Source organism: Brachyistius frenatus, unplaced genomic scaffold, assembly GCF_029030835.1.
Source record: "Brachyistius frenatus isolate BFR_SWC_R1_liver_20210118 unplaced genomic scaffold, ASM2903083v1 Contig_7, whole genome shotgun sequence".
In the NCBI taxonomy this organism is placed as follows: domain Eukaryota; kingdom Metazoa; phylum Chordata; class Actinopteri; family Embiotocidae; genus Brachyistius; species Brachyistius frenatus.
The window spans coordinates 6,596,835-6,621,060 of record NW_027210606.1 but is presented as its reverse complement, the minus strand read 5'-3'; the positions used below and the strand labels follow the sequence as shown (position 1 = coordinate 6,621,060).

The window sequence follows — 24,226 nt, the reverse complement described above, 5'->3', positions numbered from 1 at the left end:
ACGTCTGCAAACCGCTGGTGAATCACTGACCACTTCACATCTCTTCAGATATGGAAACAGTTGTCGCTGTGGCTCTGCACCACATGTAATGGTGAGCAATTGAAAGAGTGGAACTGGTGATGTTTTTTTATAATTCTTGTCAGTAACTTTTTTTTCCAAAGCAATAAATCTTCTTCCTCTGCACCAGAAAACTCCCTCAGTGTCCAAAAACTCTAAAAAAAAAAAAACCTAAAAAAAACCCCATAATCAGAGCCAGTTTGCTGGCTGACTTGCTTCTTCATTACAATGAAAATGAGGACAGCAGTTTTACTTTGGGTCAAAACCTCATACACATTCCTGCTGTCATTAATATGCAATAGAGCTGAAAATAACCACCATTGTCTGAGTAACATTGAAAGCTGTCTGAAGGAAATTAGTGAGCCTTTCTTAAAAATGTAAATACACTTCCTTCTGTTAAAGTCCCCCTCCACTCAAAAACTATGTTTTTGTACTTGTTCCTTCGGTTGGATGTTTGAGCTGCACTGCAGACTGATGAATGTGCAGAGTTTGAAACTAAAAGGCCGTTTTCACCTGCTGAAGGGGGAAAGTTCCCTGCGCTCACTGAAAACGTACTCAAGAAGGATGTGGAAACTTGAAACCTGCAGTGCACTTTTACCAAGAATGGACTTTATAATAAATGTCAGATTAAGGATTTCTACCAGATAATTAAAATGTTTTTTTTTTGTGGAAAACCATCAGCCACAAATTATTATTCAAAAGTAGGATACTTGAGACTCATCTCCAAACATGTCTGGAGGGGAACTTATAAGATTTCAATTCTCCTTAGGAAAGACGCGTCTTGAGGTCGAGTGCCAGCGCACATGTTAAATGAATTTTCTAAAAATGCAAAAGAAAATTGCATTTAAGGCCCGTTTCCATCCATTTTTGATACTAACTGTCCAGAGTGGTGCCATCAAACCACTGCGGAAGAAAAGGCCATAATAAGGTGCGGTAATTTAGTATGTTGAACTCAAACCAAATAAAAAATAATGAGAAAATATTAAGAGAAATGTGGCACTGAAGTTTGTTTTATGTATTCATTTTAGGAACATTTCTGTCTCCCTCTCAGACCACATACTAAAGATCTGATCTGATATCTGCTGCGTTTTTCTTCCTTCCCGCACATGCTTTATGTACGTTACAGTTAATTGGCGCTCTTCTGTTACACCGACTTTGTTTGTTTGATCATTTCATGGGATTTGTTGGCAGTAGGAACAAATACCAAATATTTCTTCCCTTTTCCTTTTGATAAACGTGACTTGACAAACAAACAGGACTGAAAACAAACTGTGATAGTGGAGAAAGTAAACCACAGACTCTATTAAACTGGATCCAGAACAACTGCTCTACTGAAGTGACTACAGAACCTGATGAACACAGAGAATCTAACCTACCATGAAGGTCTGTTAATGGATAGGCTGTGATGAATTTGGCCTCGCAAACCTGCGCTGCTAAAATTATCCCCTTGTGGTTGTAATTAAGCAAATAATCTGCTTTATTGAACATGTAAGATGCCTTCACACAGGTAACAAAAACAGACAACTGATAAGCTTGAAATGAAAAAAGAAAAACCCACATTTTTATTGCACTTAAGTTATAAGAAAATAAAATTCTAAGTGAATCAAACAAATACACAATCCCTTTAAGGTTTTTTCTGTCTGTTTTCTTTTTTGCCAGGCAGTTTACACGAACTGAAAAACAAACAAACACCTGCAACAAATCTGATTTCTCAAACCAGATCATAAATTAAAAACAGAGGGAGAAAACAACAAGAGGAGATAGAGCAAGATTGTTTTTTTCTTTTTTAATATACAGTGTTATACCACTTTCACAGTTCAGCTTGAGTTGTGACTCTTGGAGATTGAGACGATTTTCGTTTGGCTACAATGTTTCTGTTCACGTTTTGTTGCCTTTGTGTTTTTATTTTTCCCCACCGACGACGCGCGAGGCTCTCCGCCGCCCCGCTGACTTTAACTGCAACACATGTAACACTAAGACTCCCAGCAGCTCGACCTGTCAGCTGATGCTAGTGATGGTCTCCTCTGTCGCTTCAGACATCTTTGAATGGAACAACAATCACACACGGATACGGACAGTTCTCTCATTCAACGTGTTAAAAATCGATACATCTGCTAGTTTGATTTTTTTTTTTTTCTTCTTCTTCTTTTTTGTTGTTTTTTTTTTCCTTATTTTTTTTAATTTTTTTTTGCCAGTCCACACAGCATTTGTACATTAACCCCAAAGGACAGGCTGAAAGAGCTTTGTCCCAAGGAATGTGTTTACAAGTTGCCCATTAACACGCTTAAACACACGCACTCATGCACTCACACGCACGCACGCACGCACGCCAACAGTGTACATCCCCCTCGTTTCCTCTCTGCAGAGCGATCCCGTCACTATCTGTCGGACGCGCTCCCTCCTCTCAGCCTCGTAGAGGCACGTTTGGCTCAAGTTTCAGTGGCAAAAACAAACAAAACTTAAAAAAAACCAAAAACAAACAAACAAACAAAGAAAACAAAAACTTGGATGTTATCTTTTGTCATCTTTTGTTGAAGTCCAAACATAAGAGTTCAATTTGGAATTTCGCCTGGGACTAAAACGTCACAGCAAGTAAAAGTTCCATCTCTCTTTTTCTTTCCATTCATCTAGCAGCATAAATACAGTTTGGCCACTGGGGGATGGGGAGGGGGAGGAGGACGGGGAGGGGGGGGGGGAGGGGGGAGAGGGGGGCATTAATCCACAGCGCTTAAGAGCAGAAGAAAACCTTTCGCTTCCTCTCATCACAGCACTGGCATTGAGGAAACCACCCCAGCTAGACTCTGAAGAAATCTGGACACCGTTGGTGTTTATGTGGAGACGGAGCTCCAAACCATGGCATGTAGAAAAAACAGAAAGGAAGAACAAACAACTCGAGTAAATAGACAAAAAAAAAAGAAAAAAAAAGAAGAAGAAGGAAAAGCTTGTGACTGCAAACCTAAACAGGGCAGGTTTCTAATACTGGGATTTGTTGCTGTTGGCAACAGTGAGGAAAGGAGGAAAAAAAAAAAACCTTTCGTATGATGAACCCAAACGGTATTGAAATTCACAGTTGTGTTTGTGTGCGACATTGTAAAGAAACTGAAACCGCGTGGAGAACAATAAGAACGGAAATGGAGTAACAAGAAACGAGCCAGATTACAGGCTGAACCCTCCAATCGCTCCAATCTCCACTAACATCAAGCAGCTCTTTAGGTGGAACTGGGTGTGGAAATTCACCTCGAATGTCTCCCGCCTTCCCCAATCTTCACCTACGGTCGGTGTTTCCCACGTTCCGGTTGGCCATTTGAGTGTATGTGTGTGTGTTTGTGTGGCGCACGCTGATGGGAGAGGGGGAGGGGGCGGGAGGGGTGGTGGTGTGTTGGGGGGCGGGGGGGGGGGGGGGGGGACTTTTTAAAAAATAATATATCTCTGTACATCTCAAAATCTGTCAGGCTTGAGCGAAACCAAGTCTCTGTGTGAAGCTGACCCCCGAAACCGAAAGGGTGGAGAGTCGCTTCAGAAGAGTTCAGTCGTCGTCAGTCGTTCCTTTCTTCTCCTCCTCCTCCTCTTTCTCCCAGCCAATCAGGGAACAGACCAGTCGTGCCGCCCCGCCCCCCCTCCCCCCCACCGATGCCCCGTTTCCAGCCCGATCCCCTCCGACTCCACCCTGTACAGGTGGGAGAGGTCAAAAGCAGGGGCTGAACATGCGAGGGTCTGTGTCTTTGTCAGTAACATTTGCCCAACAGGGGGGGAGGGGGGGGGTGGGACGTGGGAAGATGAAGGCCGAGGACAGGACAGCCCACTGTGGGTGGAGGTGGTAGTAGATTTTGCGAGTTTGGGTGAAGAGTTCTGGGTGTCGGCCCTCTGGTCTCCAGGCGCCTCGTCTCCCATTCCCTCTCTGATCCTTCCTCTCCGTGGTTCGCTCTCTTCGTCCTTCCCCACCGTGTCCCCCTCTCACTTCATGTCCACGTCAAAGTCCAGCACCAGCAGCTTGGTCTCCTCTGTGCCGTTGCGGCTGCCCACCGCGCACACCAGCTTGGTGTTGGAGGCCCGGATGCGCCACACCACGCCGCCGCTGCCGCCGCTCTCCAGGGTCACCAGGTTGCGGATGAACTCGCCCGTCTTCAGGTCCCACAGTTTGACTGTGCCGTCGTCCGAGCTGGTGATGACAAAGTTCTTGTTGAACTGGAGGCACGTCACGGCGCTCTGGTGCTTGTGGGGACCTGGAGGCACCAAGAAAGTGATGGTTAGAGCGGAGACTTCGGTCTGCAACAGACGTTCGTCATAAATAGGGTAATGAGTGATGAACGGCTGAATTTGAAATGAAAGCAGCTGTGGCAAAAGAACCCAGATAAACAAAAACCTCTGAGAGCCTGCGAGGTGAAGGAAAACCTCTCTATTCCTGCAGCTGTTGTGACAGCGGAGGAAGGTGTCAGGCTTCAGGACGAGCTGCGCGACGGGGCCGGGACTCGGGCCTGTCACTGTCACGGAGGCTAAGCGGCTTCAGCTGCACCTCCGGCTGCTCTGTTTGCGTGCCGGCAGCTGGCAGAAGGCCGCGGTTGAAGTCAAGATCGGCGACTGTTACCGTCCTCACCGAGGTGACTGTGCAAAGAAGTCCCGAAGGACTTGAAAACGATATCTTAATTAAATCAATTAGGCCGACACAGAACACAAACAGGCTGGCGCGGGAACCGTTTCTCACGGAGGTTACTTTTGAAGCCGCTCCATTCAGACACATTTAACTTCTCCGCGCTTTCACAATCCATTTGTTGAAATCTCACCACGAATAAGCTTCCCCATCTTTTCCACTTCTGTCTCTGGTTAGATCAAAGGCGGAGTTATTTACCCGAGTACACAATACTGCTCTGCACCAACCCCCAACATGCCTGCCTCTCTGCTCCCTGTGCTCTCCTCATTACCACAACAAAGCAGCCTGCTCCATCATTACCTATACGCTCTCCAGCTGACAGCGATGGCCCTGTTGTTGGCCCATTGTCTTATCAAAACACACTAATGAATGGCAGATATTGTCCGCTGACCTAATTATATGACCTACTAAGTTCCTCTTTCTACTGTAGTCGGCCTCCCTCTTCACCAGACAACCACACATCCTCCCCCCATCTTGTGCCTCCCTCTCTCCTCAGCCTCTCACTGGGGCATCCTTTTGTTCCGCTGCTGTGTGTGTGTGTGTGTGTGTGTGTGTGTGTGTGTGTGTGTGTGTGTGTGTGTGTGTGTGTGTGTGTGTGTGTGTGTGTGTGTTGGTGTTTGCAGGGCCAGCGTGCGGCGTTGGAGTTTGCTAATGAGGGCATTTAGGGGTGGAGCGTGGGCAGTTGCCTCTGCTATTCACCAAAGGGGGGGGGGGGGGGGGGGGGGGGGGGGGGGGGGGGGGGGGGGGGGGGGGGGGGGGGGGGGGGGGGGGGGGGGGGGGGGGGGGGGGGGGGGGGGGGGGGGGGGGGGGGGGATTGGCAACTTCCTGTGAGACAACACTGCTGCTAATGGAGTTCGAACTATTTAAACAGACACAAAGGAAATGAGAGTGTAATCAGGATCAGCAGCCGTGCAAGGTGTTGGCTCAGTAGTGCCACACACACACACACACACACACACACACACACACACACACACACACACACACACACACACACACACACACACACACACACACACACACACACACACACACACGCACACACACACGCACACAAAATGGTCATTTAGTTTGGCTTTTAACTGGACTGTCAACATGAAACCAAGTCCCATCTTTGTTGTTGTTAAAGGCTGCTGCTGCTATTCTTCTACCCTTCCAGAGACAGTCATAATTGTTGTATTTGTATATCTACAGCTCAGCCTGCATCTGAGTGGTGCTGCAGCCTGTTGTAAACACACATCTACACACTTTGTGAGCACACAGTTGCGTCATCTGTACTTTCAATACCACTTAACCGAGTTGACTGGAATCTAAACACCGTTTCTGATCTTGTCGGTTCACTCGGTGTCGGTCAAGCATTGCAGAACAGAAAAGTCCCCACTGACGAGTTAAATGAAGAGGCCCACCAACAGACCAAAAACAAGAACATTTAATGAATGTGTGACCCGACTTTTCTTTGTCTGATGTGAGGCTGCCCAAATACTCGTATTAAAGACGTGCCCTCGGCTCATGCCTCTGCGTGATCTCATTTCTAAATTACAACTCTGCATCATCCATGAAGTCAGCTGCATCAAAAACAAGCGCTCCTACTTTCTCCATCAACAAATGACAACATGATGTTTCACCACATGATACAGACCAGAAGAAACCAGCAGTAAGGGAAGTAAACCCGAGGGAGATACAACCTGGATGTTATTTCACAATTATAGAAAGATGTATATTGTTAGTCAGTTTTTCATAATGTTTACCTGTCAATGTTTTGTTGTTGTTTTAACCACGTGAAGAGGCAGAAACTGAAGACTTTACTGTTTATCCGCTACTTTTAGCAAACATTTATCCAATACTTTTAGCCGTTTTAAAAACGAATAATCCTTTACAAATATTAGTACTATGAGGCGAACTGTTAATACTGACTCAATTCTTTATTTAAATCTAAACATAATTTCCTGCTTCCTCTTCAACTTCTACTCTGAATTAAGAATCACCGATGTTTGATGTCACATGTGAACTAGCGGACATAATTTCAGCAACGTTCATTAACAATTCAAACATCATCTATCAATAATTTCTAATGTTCATCACTGAGGTACGAATTGCTATATCACGCATACATGACCATAAATTATACAAACCTCTCTGGAAAATCTCCAGATTCTGTTTAAGTAAACAAAAATACATCCATTCCCATCTCAAGTGAATGTAGCATCAAATCACGACCATGGTTTATCCTAATAGTGGTAGCTGTGCAGACCCGTCACAGATAATGTGCTCCCAGCACATAAAACATGAAATTAACTCAATGTCTGCCTCTAATAATGTTAGTTCCTCACTGTATCTTAAACCTTTCTGAAAATTGAAGTTATATCTTTAGCTCTTGTTTTAGTGTAACGCTCAGGGTAAGTCGAAACTACGGCAGACTCACCTTGCAGTGTTTGCAGGCACTGGCCCGTCTTGATGTCCCAGATCTTGACCGTGGAGTCTGCGTTGCCTGAGACCAGGATGTTGTCTTTGAGCTCCATGCCGCTGGTGAGGGACTGATGCCCCGTTAGCGTGTGGATGCAGTTGCCCGTCTCCACATCCCACACCCTTATAGACGTGTCCAACGAGCCGCTCACCACGTGGATCCCGTCAAACTGCAGACGCAGACAATCTGTTAGACTGGCTGTCACCTCAACTTGTAGCTGGTGGCAACAACATCTGCACCAAAACAGCACTCTTTTTTTCTATTAAGAAACTCGAGATTAAAACCATTCAAATAGATGCATTTTATTGATCTGTGAAAGCTTGTCTTTTTGTCGACGCGTCCGGTCGGAGAGCACCAACACTTTACGAGTGTAAAGAAGTGGCGTGGTGCGAAAACCAATCTATCAGTGCAGTAAACGGCCTCCTCTCGGAGGGTTATGGCATCAGCTGAAGTGCTCAGTCATCACAGAGTGAATGAGAGGACGTCTTAAGAGGACACACGGGGATTAACTGATTTCACCAGATGAACCAACAACGCACACGGTAGTGTAGAATAAATTAAAACATTATAAAGCTCTGCATCGATATGAACAAGATGAACATAAAAGCGTTAGCGCGACATGGGATTAGCTGTAAATAAATATTTACGCCCAGCTACTGCCTGGTGTAGTTGTGTAGATAAATAAACAGTAGCTTGATTCTATATGTTTAGATTTAAATGTAAAAGAGGCAATTTGTGCAGCATATCAAAATGCTGTTTAATAAGTAGTAAAAAAAAAAAAAGGAAGATTTTTTATTTACATTTCATAAAACAACATAAAATACCTTTGAGTACAAGTTGTTACTAATAACTTTAAATGACCATAACTGGCTATATCGCGCAGATGTTACCAACTCTGATACACATTTTCTACAATAAATAAAGCTTAAATATAAATAAAACAAAACCTGTATTTATGTTGGCAGTTTTATTTCATTTGGCTTCCCAGAATTGCTATCTTTAACAGGTAAAGATGTCATGCTTCCTGTTGGTCACTTTCATTGAACGGGGAAACAAATATTTAATAATAACCAGTTAACACATTTGAGGTCTTTCCTTGTTAAATATTCCTCCAGTTTTAATGGTGCAACCCAGTAAAATATCAGTCTGACACCAACTTATGAAGATCTCAGGTTCTCTTTAGGTTACAGAGGTAACCGCGGTTCTCCGAGAGCACGAGTGCAGAATCTAACCAGACCCCATAGAGAGATACTGAGCAAATGTAAGTGCAGTGCGTCGGAGGCTGCTCACCTGTAATGAGTACACTCTGTTGGTGTGGCCCTGCAGCGTGTGGAGGCAGGTCTCCGTCTCAGGGTCCCACACTTTGACCATGAAGTCGTAGGCACCGCTGACCACCCGCCGCCCGTCGTACTGGACGCAGCGCACTGCCGCCACGTGGCCCATGAGGACGTGTAAACACTGACCTGTTTCGATGTCCCAGACGCGCAGCGTGGCGTCACGAGAGCCACTGACCACCCTGACAGGAAATGCGGAGAGTCAGACATTCGTAGGAGAACAGTGCGTTTTAAGAGGCAGTCAGGGATGAAGGTGACGCTTGTGGTTGCGGCACAAACAATTCGAATCATTATGAATTCAACAGATGTCGTCGTGTTGAGATGCACTTTCCCACAGAAGTGAAGTCTATCTCAAGTTATCCTTTCAGTAAGATTAACTTCAACAGCCTGTATACGGGTCGTCATTCATACTGTAGCAGCTGCTCTGACAATAATGAAGCAGGTATGAACAGTTTCTTTGACTGCTCTGACAACAAGTAACCTACAGCATTACATTCATGTTCATACTTGAATGAACAGAAACACCTCTTAAACTTAAACAGCCGCCCCGAGCGGTGTCTTCACCCACAACGGAAACCCATATTATAGGTTATAGAGGAGGAAACTCCCTTTAGGAGAGAAGGTTGTTCAAGTTTATCATTTTTAAAACGATTACTACGAGAACAGTTTGTACTATTTCTATATCCTTTAAAAAAAAACAAAAAAAAAAAAAAACAATAAAAGTATTGTATTTAAAATGTCCAACAATTTCTAGACACTTCAATAAAGACTGAGACAGACATTCCTTAATATTGTGACATTATCTCCCTCTTAGGCTATTTAGATAAAATACAAAAATAATTAAAAAAAACCTGTAGATCCACACAGCCCGTACTCTTTATTTATCAAATGGCTCACGGCGCTACATAGATGGAAATCACCAACATGTTATTCACTGTCTGCCTGTAGCTCGCAGCGCTTCCGCTGAGTGAGTAATCAAATGCTACACAAAAACCTTGGTGGGCCCTAAGGCGAAAAGAGCACTCTGAGTCTCCGGAGTGTGATACTGAGTGAATGAGTGAGCAGCAGTTCACTTAAGACGCCTCACAGGGTCTATTTAATCACTATGAAACCACATGCTCACTTTCAAAGATACTGTCCTCTTTTAGAGCTGAAGAGTTGCTCTTTTTGCTTGATGGGACGGCTGTTGAGTCAAGTGTTAGAGGAACCTTAAACGAACAGTTCACTTTATAGTCCTTCTGAGAGTTACATGATGAGGTCGTGGTTTTCACACCAATTTAACAAACAAGATATGGCATGTGCTTTGGTGGGAAAACTTTATATCCCCTGGACAGAGACATGCTGGCTGTTTCCACCTACTATCAGTGCTGGCCTTACATTTACTTACCATTTCTTTAAGAGAAAGGCACAGATTTTATGAATGTAGTAATATGCAACTATATAATTCGTTAAGGTCACTACCACACTTGATTTTACGATGTAAAAATCTGACCATTGGTTTCATTTTTATTTTTTTTTATCTATAAGATGTAAGCAAATTGTTTATTTTGTCTTAAACCCAAAGAAATTCAGTTTTAATATCACACAAGAGAAAGAAAAGCAGAAAATGCGCACAGTTAAAATGCAGGGAGTGGTTTGGCATTTTGCTTGGAAAATTGCTTTAACTATTAATCTATTATCAAAATAGTTGTCTGTCAAATCATTATTTAAGTCTCATCCAAAGCAGAGCAGTGCCAAGAGACTCGACTATAGTGTTGTTTTTGCACGTTTACATGGGCTTATTAACAGGGCTCAGCGGTTGACTCACCTTTTCTCATGTAGGTGCATGCAGCGCACTGTTGAGGTATGCCCATAGAGGGTGTGGATACATTCTCCTGTCTCTGCGTTCCAGACCTTGAGTGTGCGATCAGTGGAGCCGCTGATTATAATGTTGTCTCGCATCTGGGATGACCACACGCCCCCAGTGTGACCCACCAACGTCCGCAGACACTGCAAACACCACAGAGAAAGAAGAGTGGTGATCAGTAGGTTCCTCGCTGTGACTGTCGACTTTGGATGTGACAAAAGTTAATTTAAAAGACATTTGTTCAATCATATCTAAACGCAGTTTAAAAGCTCATAAAATCTCAATTACGATTTATTTTCTTGTATGATCTCCTGTTGCCTTTAGAAAAAAAAAAAAATAAAATTGATGTGACATTTAGTGGGCAGAGCTCAGTCAGTCCACACCTGCTGCTGCTGTGAGGGAATAAATATCTCCCAGGGGCCTCCACCAGCTTTTATAATTGCTTTTACTCATCTATTGGAAAAGAAGCCGATCCATTCTTTGTAGAAAGGGTTGACAACTGTCCTCAAAACAACGCATCCATTCATCCTTATTAGGCATGTAGATTAGCTATTGATTACAGCAGTTATGGGAATCTTTCTGATCAACTGGATTTGCGTTTTCCACAGTTTGCCTCATTTGTGCCTCAATATAATTCTCCAAAATGCATTCAATTGAAACTCCTCGGGGAGATGAGTAAACTGTGGTTGTGGCGGCTGCCGTGTCAGGTTCAGAGTGGAGTCGCGTCCCTCAAGTGTACAACATGTGACCCCTGACTGCTGCTGATAAGCCTCCTGAGCAGGCAATGAAGAGGACAATGATGCTGCAGCCCTTCCTCCCTCCTCTCTGCCATGTGATAAAAAAGCATCACATCATTAATTGTGGGCCACAGAGGCATGACCTCACAATCCACCTCACGTCAGTGTTAAAAGTCTCTGGTTTTATTGCTGTGGTCCTTTTATTGTTAAGGAACATGTTACAACAGGGAACAAGAGAATAATGCAAACTGAATATGGTAAAAACATGACTGCAGTATAGTGATATGTCTTCTGGATTATTTACAATGTTCTCAATGTTAACATATCTTCAGTTACATTTGTGATGAATATGTGCTACTGCTGCGTAACATCAAGCTACAGGCCTGCAGTTTGCTGTAATCACACTGGGAAGACAAGCATGCAAGATTTTTCTGGTGAATCCGAGCCAGTGGTTGAGGCTCCAAGAACAAGAATCAGTGTGATTAGAGCCAACTCCAACACTGCGTGGGAAGAGAGAATATCTGAAATGAAGGGCTTAGGCATTTTTATCTGTCTGTGAAACAAACATTAAAAAAAAAAAAAAAAAAAAGCCCTTCCCTGAGAATGAAGTAAGATTATGTTTAATGAACCTGTGAGAGGCTTTTTTTTGTTTGTTTACCATGTGAGGGATTTTATACAATGCTTTACATTTGCATTAAATGTTCTCCTGGTTTAACAAAAAAAAAAACAGGTACAGCAGCAACAATTTTTTTACATGCAGTAGGTTTCCCTTTGCATTGAAAAATAAACCTTCTCGGAAATATCCGAAAGTCAGGGTCAAGGCTAAATGTGCATCGAACCAATACTTCGCAAAAGTTAAAATAAACTACCTCAGGTAATGCTATTAATATTATAGCATTAAACCCTGCATTGTTAACAGATTTCTGTGGCTATAGTCTCTTCTATGTGCTTAACAGACAAAAAAACAAAACAAAACAAAAAAAACAACAGGCTAAAAATGCTTAATGTTAACATCCTAACAGCTAAAGCAGCAGGCGGTGTAACATAAGATGCTCCTGACCTTTGCCAAATGTTATAATAAGTTTATGATTTGCTTTCAGGATAATGAAAAATGTATGCTGAGTAGTCCAGAAAGACAAAGTAAGTATCTTTGCTGCTGCTTTATTTCCTGTTGAGGTATTTTAGACAATTGAGTCTACATGATGCCAAATTCAAAAAGTGGCTTCAGATTGTTCAATAAAATATAAAAAAAAGCTGGTGGAATACGGCAGATATATAAAATAAATATGTATGTTATTCTGGGAGCTATGGGAACATGTTTTTCGTTTCTCATTTCTTGTGCTGCTGGTTTGATGACATTAATATGATTTGCAGTTTGACTCCAGGTACTGACAGCCCGATACATACATGTTAAATAAGTACAGGTAACTTCACTGTGCTTTCCTCCGCAGTAAACTGAAGCACAATATCAGAGCCACCAGAGGATAACAAACTTCATGGAAGTGTATTTATATGCACATTAAAACAAAGGAATAAATTCCCCTGTTCTTTAATCAGTCAGTTTCAAAAGCCACCTCTGATCTCTGGAGCGCCTCCTATCGTGAATTAAATGGAGGTGAAGGTAAAGTGCAAACGGACGCAGCTAAAGCATCTGTCAGAGGACACCTCTCCCCGCGTACAGTCCACAGGTCTGCCATCTTAAATCCACCAGACAGCTGAGGCTGCCGCTAACAGCCACCACCAAGGGCACGTGCTGCTCTGCTAAGCACCAGGCTGAAGCAGTGAGATGTGTGCGGCTGCTTGTGTGCCTGGATGGAAGATTGACATCTCAGGCCGTAGCTGGAGACATGCAAAGACAGACGGTCCATCCACTAAAGACAGAGCCTCCAGATACCGTCTCAGCAACCTCTTCTTCAGCAGGAAAACAAAAGCTGTTTGAAAATCTGCCAGACCAAAAATCCTGCAAGCTTCAACTCAACTGAAATTTTACTTTCAAACTTCAGTGCAATATTGTCTTACCTGATCACTAAGCAATGTCCCAGTTTCTTTCAAAGGTGTGGAGGCATTTACATACAATGTGCTCATAATAATTCCCCTGATTGCCTCACGGCACGAGTTGAATTCCCTGTGATTCATACAATAAGATAAAAATCAAAGGCGGGACGAAAAACTGGCAGCAAAGATGAACCGTTAACAAATATCTGTCTTGGTGTTTATTGAAGCTTTGGCTGAGTGAGGATATGAATATTTGTTCAACACTTAAAAATTTAGGCCATGTCCATGCAAATAAGCCTGTTAAAATGATGCAACACTTACGCTAAGAAATGCCCAGCGAGTGTAAAAAAAAGATACATAATTCACGAACAAATGTTTGAGGGGAAAGAAGGATATTAGACGGATTCATTTAACACTTGATAGAAACATCAGTTATGAGCATGTCAGAATCATTTCTGATTTGGGATACTGTGTGTAACGTTTTGAATGATGTAACAGCACTTGGATTCGCCTGTACTGTCCCATCACAGGAGGGAATCTCCCTGACCGCTCCAAATTTAGCACAAGAGTTTCTGTGGAAAAAGGAGCACTGGGAGCAGAACAGAAGTGTTAACGCTACCGTACCTCTGGCACAATTTTGCCTACGCTGTGACCAATTTCTTTTCCCATCCCGTCAATTTGAATCCTCTACCTACAGAGCGAGCTGCCGTAGCGGCATTTCAAATCTCCTCTGAAGAAAAGGACACAGGTAAGCACTGATCTCTGAGAGTATGAGCCAATACAATCTGTAATCATTCACCAAACTCTGCTTTTTGATCTCAAATCTAACTTACCATCCTTTCACATCGTGGAGATGATGCAACAAAGAAAAGACAAGATACATTTCCAGCCTAATGGCATCAAACTTCAAAAGGAGAAAGTTGAAAGACTCGAATCACCATTCTTAATCTCTGCTGATCATCTCTGCTGTCTCTTATTGATCCGACTCCGAGTAAGACCCAAGTTTTGGTGTTAGCGGCACAGCTGTGGAGGGAGAGACTGAGCCTTCGTCGAGTTGGAGGATTTGTTTGAGAGGTAAAAGGCGGTCCAAGGTCAAACAAACCACTCTCAAAACAAAAATGGCTAGAATTTTGGCTACTAGTATTAAGAAGGAGAAGAACTGATACTGGCGTCTGTATTGGGAGTCTTAAGAGGCATTCATCCAGGGGCAAAGTGCGCAACACTTCAAGGTCACTGATAGCCACTTTACAGGCGAGCGTCTCACACGGACAAACTAACGGGGGGAAACGCCGCGATCAAGTCTTCAAATAAGCTGGCAAAGACTGTAAAGGAGGTTGACAGCAGAGAAGAAAAACAAATGCAGGTGCCGGTAATCTCGCTGTATTTTTACATTACAGTTTTACTGGCATCGACAGCCACTTCACTGAAACGGTTGACTCGGCTTAATTGACCGTTCCTCTCCAGTGAGGGATTCTCTCTCTCTCTCTGGTGTTGAGAGCTGAGGAAGCAGAGAGATGAAATCCACAGAGGGGACATGTGCTCTGAATACAACACCCAAACAGAGGCGGATTTAGGCTCGTCTTTTCTTCACGACTAATGTAAACAAACAATCCGGCGGCAGATTACAATTGTAGAAACGGCACACAATGATCGGCATGTCTGTGACGTCGGCCTGGGTGCAGGGTGGCTTAAAAAAAAAAAAGCGGTGCAGCGTGCTAGTGATGCGACTCATCGCAGACTTTCACCCCCAACACGGAGCCGCTGCGGCTGTAACTCAACAACCTGTCATCTGGATGTTTAGTCTTCGGGTGAAGGAGCCTATCAGATGACCTTGGCCAGATCTGGTCAGATTGGCAAATGCTGTGACTGATATGCGTGTAATCACCAGTTGGCCCAGAGCCAACTTTACTTTACGTGTCGGTCTCGGTCTTTGCAGCAATGAAAAGCAAACTCTCTGCTCTGTTGTGCCCAAAAGAAATAGAAAGTCGCTGCAGTGTGATCGTGCAGAATATCAGTTTCTCTGAGGGATTTTTTTTTTTTTTGACTGTTTTTATTTTGTTAATTGAAATCGAAGATTCACAGCTCAACTTTATTGAATTAATTTGAGTAGAAATGAAGGGAACAAGTGTGGAGAGAGAAGTATACAGTAATGGTGAACAGAGAATTTTTAGCAAAAAGCTTTTTTGAGAATGAAGTCAAGCACCGCAGCATGAAAGCGCTGTGATTTACAACAATCTGTGAATCTCTCCCCAATACCACAGTACAACCACTGCCTTTCTTTTTAATACACAGCGTGGAGCCGTAGCACAAGGCCTGTGTGGCTGCACCAGCCTCGGCTATGAATACTAACACTGCATGCGGACATGTGCTGTGTAACAAGTCTGCAAAATGGATAAATGTAAGAGGAGAGGATGCACTGAGACGGAGTGGAGTCCTGCCAGGAAGATTTGATGTTGCTAATCACCAGCTATCGCATGAGTGGGAGCTGCACAGACACAAACAGCTATGTGCTCAACAGACAGGGGTAACTTCTGTTTTATGTAAAGCTAAATGTACAACACTCTACACGCGATGACAGGAAGTCTTTAAAGTTGGTACTCAACACCACTCCGCTTCCTTCGCTTTTAAATCAATATGTGTAAAAAATGTATGAAAATAACATTGTGCTCACAGTCCATTAAGGTCTGACTGTGAGGCGGTGCAGAAATACAGACAGCCATTAACTTTAAAGGAGAACATAGGAAGTAGAAAAGCAAATCTCTCTTACCTTTCCTGTGATGGCCGACCAGACTTTGAGCGTGTTGTCGTCAGAGCCGCTGACGATGCGGTTCCCACAGAACTGGAGGCAGGTGATCACGTGGTCATCGTGGCCTTTCAGCACCTTTAGACGGGACAGAGTCAATAAGGACACAGAGGAAGGGTAAATGGTCTGCACACTGATGCAGCGCTTTATCTCCTCAGCAGGCTCAGAGCACTTTACAGTTCCCGTTCACGCACTCGCGCACATTCACACACCAATGGCAGGCGGCAAGGTGATCACCTGCCGTTGGGAGCAACTTCAGTGTCTTGCCCATTAGGACAGGAGGATTCCAGGATGGAACCACCACCCTTATGATTAGGGGGCAACCCGCTCTACCATCTGAGCCACAAGCATCCAGGGTGACCATGACGGTCTCTGGTGCATTAAAGCGAAACAGACATAAGAGGAACAGCTCTTTAAGCAGCTCCGCATGCTTTATGTGCAGCCTCTACTACTACTGGGTCACAGAACCGCTGGCTCAGCAAATGATAAACGCACTGCATATTCAAAGGAGAACGAGGAGCACAGGAGGCTGATTTATGCCACTAGTGGCCTAAAATGACCTGCGAAGAGCCACGAGGTCCATTAAGGATCAGCTTCAGCATGCTGGTCGTGTTTTAAGGTGAGCTTCTGAACGGGTAAGAGACAAACAGAGTCTTTCAATTAAAGGAGAATCATATCACACTGTGCTTGATTAGTATTCCACACGAATACTGCGGAGCACGGAGCTGACCCATCATCAACTTTCCATCAACTCCCTTCAGGCTGTATTGAACGGTCTTTCTGTGACTCAGAGACATTTGATAGCAAATCTATAAGAGCGGCGAACCTGCGGGGAGTCGGGAGTTTGAAAGAAAAGCTACCTTGGGTGATTTGAGGTCCCCTCTCCTCCAGTTGGTGTCTATCCTGTGCTGCCTGATGTAGGCACTCTTCCAGGGGCTGTGAGTGAAGCCGGGCTTGACAATTTTCCTCTTCTTGAGGGGCAGAGGCTCATCAATGCCTGATAGGAGAGACAAACAAAGACGATTGGACTAATACGCCCTTGTTTTTCCAGGAAAAGTTGATTTTTATAAACAGGTGTAACCACAGCAGCGGCAGCTCCAGACTGCTCCCGCTGGGAGACTGCATGGTGCCTCTCTGCCTGCGTCTGTTGCAAACACTTAAGACTCACCCTCTTCCTTGCATTTCTCCCTCCACAGCAGGTTGTCTTCTGCCAGGATGCGCCAGTAGCGACACGTCTGTGCTGCTTGGAGGAGGTCCTTCGGTTCCAGGAATGACAGCACATACAAAGCCAGCTGTTGAAAGACAAGGAAGAAGAATGTGAGAGGTGTTAATGGTGAAGACGACCCCAAAGAAGAGACAGTATTTTCAACAGTGGGCGTATATAACAGTGCAAACACCTGATGAAAAAGGACTAAGTTACCTGAATCACTAGACGGCTGAGAAAAAAACACTGTCTTAACAAAACTATGTGCAAAGTATTAACAGCATGAATGCAATTGTCCCATTTAGACACGGCACTAATACCACTGAATTGAATCGAAAACGTTTTTGTCAAACATACAATAGGAGCTTCACACAGCAGGTAATAATGCCAGGGTAACAGTTTGTTAAGCCAAAGCCAGCGCATAAAGATACAAAGACATCTGGTATAATGAGCATAAATCTGGACTCCTGAGTAATGATAAAAAAAAATAATATATGTAATCGCCTGCTTTTTGTTCCACTGACATTTCCAAATATGTGTATATTTGAATAGAGCTCTGAAAACACAAGGTCAGCTCCAACTGCAGGACAATGTGGGGGATCAACTGTTGATTGCTCTGCACCATCATGAAAAGGACTATGAGTTCATTGACATGCAAATATTGTTATTTCTTTATTTCTTTTTACTCGATAATCTGAGATGATTCTGACCCACAACATACCAGAACAAATTCAGTTGTGGTGCCGTAAATATCAGGTTGGAGTCAAATGACTGTCTGGTATGTTGATGTGTAGAGCTGGAAAAGTCTATTTGTTCTAACAACAAATTTAATTATCTGTTAATCTGCCAATTATTTTCTTTGGTTTGTAAAATGTTAAAGAAAAATTCATTCAGGCGGCTTGTTTTATTTTACCAATAGACATTCAAAGTTTACAACTCTATATGACAGAAAATGCATCAAATCGCCCATTTGTTATCATCTGAGAAGCTGGAAACTTGTTGTTGCATGAAAGAGGATTAATCATTTATCAGAATAGATGCAGAATAATTAATGCAAATCAAAACAATTACACAAAAATAAAACACGGACTAAAATGTTGAGGAGTCAGTGATGTTTTCTTGGTAACAATCCTCTGCTGATCAGCATCAAATTTCACTAAAAAGACGCAGCTCATAATTTGTGTTGTGAGACATGTTATTAGAAGGGAACCAGTTTTTAGAGAGCGCACTTGAAAATAAACAGCTCTGAACTATTTGGAGGCCGTCTTTGTTGCTCGTCTTGATGATGGCAATGCGATTTACTGTCACTGAAATTGTTTCCATTTTTACTGAATTTATCCAATGAAATGTCCTTCTAATTGTTGAATTTGTGAATTAAAATATTTCATTTAAACAAAAAGGCTTAATTTGCACAGAATTTATGGGATATTCAACAGCTTTGTGAAAGGGCAGCTGAATCAGTCTATTTCAAGTCAGACGATCAGTCAGAATCTATTTTTGTGAGGCTGGCTGGTGTCCTGAACATCACTGTAATTTTAAGAAAGGTAAACCCTGTAAAATGAACCTGGAGTGCTTCCTTAGATTTTGAAAAGTTTTATGTGCTACCTAAAAGCCTGTCTAAATCCAACAATCATTACTGAACCTGAGGGTATTTCTAAAGTTTTATAAATGGACCTCGAGTCATTGATTGCTTTTAAAGCCTGACTCGTGAGCTTTCACTGTTCAATCTGTTTGTATTGTGCTCAATCACAGGGATTGTCCTCTAAAAATGATTTGACAGTGGCACCAGTAGAGAGGAGAGATGGGATTATCAAAACATGTTAAAGTGTAGAATATATATATAAAAAGAAAAAACAACAAAGGGAGAGGAGAATGAAAGGAGAGGGCTCCTGTCCCGATGAGAACACACACGTGATGCTGTTTGTATATTTGGCTTTGGAGCAAGTGGAACTGACACCTTGAAATGTTGCATGTTATTGCCTCACTCTCCATGCTGCTGCCACCACCTCCACCACGTCCACCACCACCACCACCACCACCACCACCATCCTAACACCTGCCAGACAAGGCGTCAAGTATTTGATCTGCTACAACAGATAAAGTGTATTGTGGCTGTTTTTGTTGTAACAATCCCTTGCGTGATCTTATTATCAGTGTGGCACTTCAGATTGTTTGTATTGTCAGTTGTGATGTAGCGGAAAAACAAGACACCCACTATGGATGCCTTCAAAATGATGTGAGGGAAGACAACGACAGGATCAGGGCTGAGAGGACGACTTGTTTCTCTGTCAAGTACCTTCGTTCAAGGAGCACCACCAAGGATCCCTGTGGGAGTTCAGGTCAGAGGAAAGAGGAAAAAGAGGAAGAGGAGGCAGAGGATAAGGGCTAGAGAAGAGCTCACCTCTTTGGGCAGCAGGGAGATGAAGTCTCGCTGAAACTGCGGCTCGATCACCTGCATCATGTGCTTGACTTGTGTGGGCTCACAGCTGTCGATCAACTCATCCAGCGCCAGCAGCTTCTCGGGGCCAGTCCAGCTCTGCAAATCACAGAAAACGGGTCCGAATAATTTAAGCGCTCCAGTTTGATGATCGCTGCATGAATTATGGTTCCTTTAAACTGGCAGCTCAGGAAAATGAACATATTTAGCTGGATTTGTTGCGAGGCATGTACAACACATTTGGACATTTATCGCGGCTAAATTTAATGTCATTTTAGATCAGTGGCTCGCAACATTTTCAAGTCTGGAGTCCCAGAATGATGAGGTTGGTTCTCACCTCCTGTTGAGCAATACTTCTCCTGAGAAGCCACTTCCAGGTGTTAGCTAGCAAAACTGGCTATTGCTGCTTGGTTAAGCAGGATACTATGGCACAAACTAACGCATGCACGCCAACTGTTTCAAATTAAAGACCCTCATTTCAAATGACACTGAGCTTTCACGCCCTGTTTTTAATTTTTTTTATTTCGGTTTACTTCACTGCAGTCCATCCTCTCTGTACTTTTGATTTACAGATTCTCAAAGTGTAAAACATATTTATAAAGCTGACTTTCACAGGTGGCGATGCACAGTCAGCAGAATAATCAAAACACATCCTCAGCTGGATTACCACACCCAACACATACAAACCTCAGTGAGCTTGCGTAAGCTTTATTTTTTTCCAGGTTTGATACTTTAATTGGAGCGCCTTGGAAAGCTCCTGCCTTGTGCAGGGTGTCTGGAACATATTAATGTTCCCTACGTGCCTTCCACAGCAGCACAGAGTTGCTGGAGGCACTTGTATATTTTACAGCAGCCAACACGAGTGGAAAATGTGAACGTCAAGAACCAGACTCCATTAAAACCGTCATTAGAACTCTGTGAGTTTATTCCTCCTCCTGGTTGTTAGCTGCTGCTCAAAAGCACTGTGACTCTGTGTTGGACCCAACAGCCGCAGTTGTTTTCTCTCTGTGAAGCGCTGAAACTGAACAGTGATTGCAGGCCACGCTGGAAAATCTGGCACACGCAAACCACCTGTAATTTTGGCATCTAAAAGCTTTAGCCAGGGGTGCTGCTTCTGCAGGTAATCAGGATGTTCAGAGACCTCCAACCTAACACGGGGAGCACCACGCAACAGCTACTCAAGTGTTGCATCAATTTTCTGCCATTGATTATTTGTGCTCGAGTTCAAACAGAATCCTGAACACCACAGGTTCACCATGTCCAACCTGAGAGGAGAGCTTTTGTCAAGTAAACCCTCTAGTTTGATAAAACACAGTCCTGCAGAACTGTACAATGATATTTTAATCTACTGCTAACATACTTTTGGTGACATACTTTATATATATACACGTATATACAACTTTTAAATTGAACATGTTTGTTAATACATCCATAAATCTGCTGTTGACAGTAAATAGTGTGAAATAAAAGCTAAAGTCAGTCTTTACTTGTTTCACTGTCGTGTTTTGATCGTAAATTCCAACGCATAAAGTAGCAAAAACATCGACTTTACTGTTAGCGTACATTTGGAGGGCACTGTACACTGTACTTGGCAATATTTCAATGATGAGAGTTTGTGTTGTTTTACATATGTTCTCTCTAAGGTTTTAACACTTCTGACTGTATACTCACAGAGCTTGGAAATAGCAGAATATTTAATAAAGCAAGTTACTCATAAATTTAAAAAAAAGTTTCACTGATTCCTTTGAGGTTGTAAACATTGCAGATTTTTTTCAAAGTTCTTCATGTGTTTCAGGAGTTTCCCACAAAAATTGTAGTGCTTATTTATTTAATTTTTTTGTTCAACCTTTCCCGGTTAATAAGCCACTTCTGCATGCAGTGAATTCAGGCTGCCTTACTGATGCAGTGACACCCTTCAAGTCGACTACTTATTATGATGGGCTACTGATCAAATATTTCAGTTACAGACATTCAGGGAAACATTGAAGGACGTGTGGAAAAACCCTTAATTTCATAAACAGACTTTATACAATTAAGAGACTGCAACCAAAACACAAATTGTGATAAGTAGGATAACTGTGAGCTGCACAGGCAGTGAAGAGGCCGTTATCTTCTCTTCTACACCGGTCAATATGTTGTTCAGACAAAGTTCTGCAGGAAATATGTTATTTAAAGTCATTGTAAGAGTTTATTTACCACACTGATGTGACAATTAACACCTGGTATCAAGCAAAGTGTTTTTACACTTCTGCTTTTGTACAAATGAAACAAATGACATGTTTAGACGTGCTGGTAAATGGACTCTTTTTTAGCTTTAAATACAGATAGGTTAGCTTTTCCCTTGCTGCCGCTCTTTATGCTAAACTAAGCGGCTGTTGGCTGTATCTTCATGTTTAATCTGGAGTGGCATTAATCTTCTCATCCAACTCTTGGTTAAAAAAAAAAAAAAAAAGAATAAGTATATTTACAAAAATATCCAACTAATCCTTTAATGTGTTTCCACGATAATGAGTGTCTTTTTTCTTTCTTTTTTTTAATCTTTGCGAGTGAAAAACTCCATAATATTTTGTGCCTTTTCAGGTCCAGCATGCAGTTTTGTATTTGTGTTTCTCTCTGCACATCCAGCTGCATACATGCTCAGACTGGACTGGGGAATGTACAGAATGCAGGTTTGAGGTTTAGTGCCGTAAAATTAAAGACAGACGACTGTAGGCCGCTCAGGCCTGAGGACTCGTATACGCAAAATAAACACTGAGGTGTCACCGGTTCTCCCGGCTATTCAAAGATAATAAGTTCAAATTCTCTTAGGTAATGAAATCCATGGCAACCCATTATATGGAAAATCAGAGACACCCCACCAGGGCTAATATGTTTAAATGACATCTTATTTCCTTGAGGTCTGAAGTCATTAGCGCTTAAGTCTAACGTGGAAGAAAAGGCTCTATTACTTTGCATCCGTACAGACAATGATAAAAAAGGAAAAGTAATATAAATGTTGGGTAAACTATAATATTCCATCACGTCTCTATCAGTCTGTGCCCTCCACAGTTACTGAGTAATCACTGAAGTGTCTTAAAAAAAGATAAAATAATCAATGTTTATGCCAACTTTGCTCATTATTCACACTGCAGTAGCTTCCTTGTTTCAGAGGATCACACAGGGCAGCTTTTAATACAGACCGCAAGGCTACGGTAGACTCATGTGATCTTATAACTTTACTTTTTTAGTCTGCACAGGTACGGCTAATCCTAATTCCACGCTACAGTGCCTATGGTAATGTGCTGGGCCACAACAACAAGGCAGCAATTATCTTGGAGACTAAGTGAACATTGATTGGGCGCAACATCTGCTTTTTTTGATGAGCTTTTGCTCGAGGGTTCAGCGTTGCCCGGGGGAGGAATAACCCTTCCGTGTGCTCACCTGAAATGTTCGGAGCCATTCTTGGAGACCCGTGGGTGGCTGGATTGAGGTGATGCGTCGTCTCTGTTGCCCCTGACCGTTGGCTGTTCTGATGTGGCCGAATGTGGTGGGTGTGGCGGGACAAGGGACAATTCCTGTCGGGCTGCAATGTATAGGAACACAAACAGGCCTTTAAAAATCAATGCTGATATGAGGCCTTCAGAGGCAAATAGACTACTGCGGTCATCGGAGGGGAACGAGACAGCGCGGCTTTCAACAAAAAAAAAACCAACATAGTAACATTACAGAGACGTCAAGAATAATGAGCACATTATGTTGACATTGAAGGTTTCAGAGTTAGCTTTTCAGCAACTGTTGCAATTTTTTCCTCTGCAGATTATTCTGGGAACGATACCACAAAAGAATACAGGAAGTTAAATATCAATTTTGTCTATCATTGATTTGATTGAGCAATTCAAGCCCCACCTGAAGGCCCCTGTATTTTGCTGATGAATGGAAATATAACCTGTGGTCTTTTTCACTTTATGGCACTTTCCTCAACTAATTCAATTCTGTTTTTTAAAAACAGTTTAGGACTAAATTAAAGTCTGTATTCTTATAATGAAGGGTAAAATCTCTTGTAATTACACAACTAAGAAGTCATTTGTAGTCTTCAGGCGCAAAAGCAACTGTAATATTTTACATAATTGAGTGGTAGTTATAGAGAAATAGAACAAAATAAAATCTAAATGAACAAATAAGGATATTTTATGTTTTCATCACGTTTAGAATCCGATTTGAATCATATGCAGTCAAAGTCACAATATATTTCCTTGAAAGTATTCCAAACTATTGTGTTTCTATTTTGTCCACATCATTTATATCAATGGGTGCAGGCTAAATAACAGGAACACCTCTCTGTATGATGCAATACAAACTACAGATTGTTTAAAAGGTTGAATTAACACCTCTTTATAACCTGTCTCGACAAATAATAATTGATAAGACCTTCATGAAGACAGGAGACATTGCAGAGCTGCATTGGGTTTAGCGAGGTGCACCTAATAAAATGACAAGTAAGTGTGTGTCTCTGACTCAGAAACTTCAAAGTGTGCACAGTCCCACAGATTTCTGTTCAGGCCTCGACTCTCCTGTTGGGGCCGGGTGTAAAAAGTGAGTGCAGGACTTCAAAGGACACCCCTGTATCCTTGTAATGTAAGTGCAGGAGAGGAAAACCGTGCAGTGGGCACCCTCGATGCTTCACACTCCACTCACTAACAGCAAAATGGGAATCTGGGGGTC

At 42.7% G+C, this 24,226-nt stretch overlaps 1 protein-coding gene across 5 annotated transcripts in view; it reads right to left on the bottom strand.

Annotated features, from left to right (window-relative positions):
- Positions 1-1,590: 1,590 nt before the first annotated feature.
- fbxw7 (F-box and WD repeat domain containing 7) overlaps positions 1,591-24,226 on the bottom strand; it is a 118,364-nt gene continuing 95,728 nt past the window's right edge. For all 5 annotated transcript variants that reach the window (XM_069689241.1, XM_069689242.1, XM_069689240.1 and 2 more), the window contains 9 exons: positions 22,946-23,087; positions 19,490-19,624; positions 17,053-17,176; positions 16,745-16,881; positions 15,849-15,962; positions 10,311-10,492; positions 8,460-8,685; positions 7,128-7,338; positions 1,591-4,280 (listed from right to left, as the gene is read on the bottom strand). In XM_069689241.1, the coding sequence (XP_069545342.1) occupies positions 4,012-4,280; positions 7,128-7,338; positions 8,460-8,685; positions 10,311-10,492; positions 15,849-15,962; positions 16,745-16,881; positions 17,053-17,176; positions 19,490-19,624; positions 22,946-23,087 (1,540 nt within the window). In that variant the 3' untranslated portion in view covers positions 1,591-4,011. The remainder of the gene's footprint in view (positions 4,281-7,127; positions 7,339-8,459; positions 8,686-10,310; positions 10,493-15,848; positions 15,963-16,744; positions 16,882-17,052; positions 17,177-19,489; positions 19,625-22,945; positions 23,088-24,226) is intronic.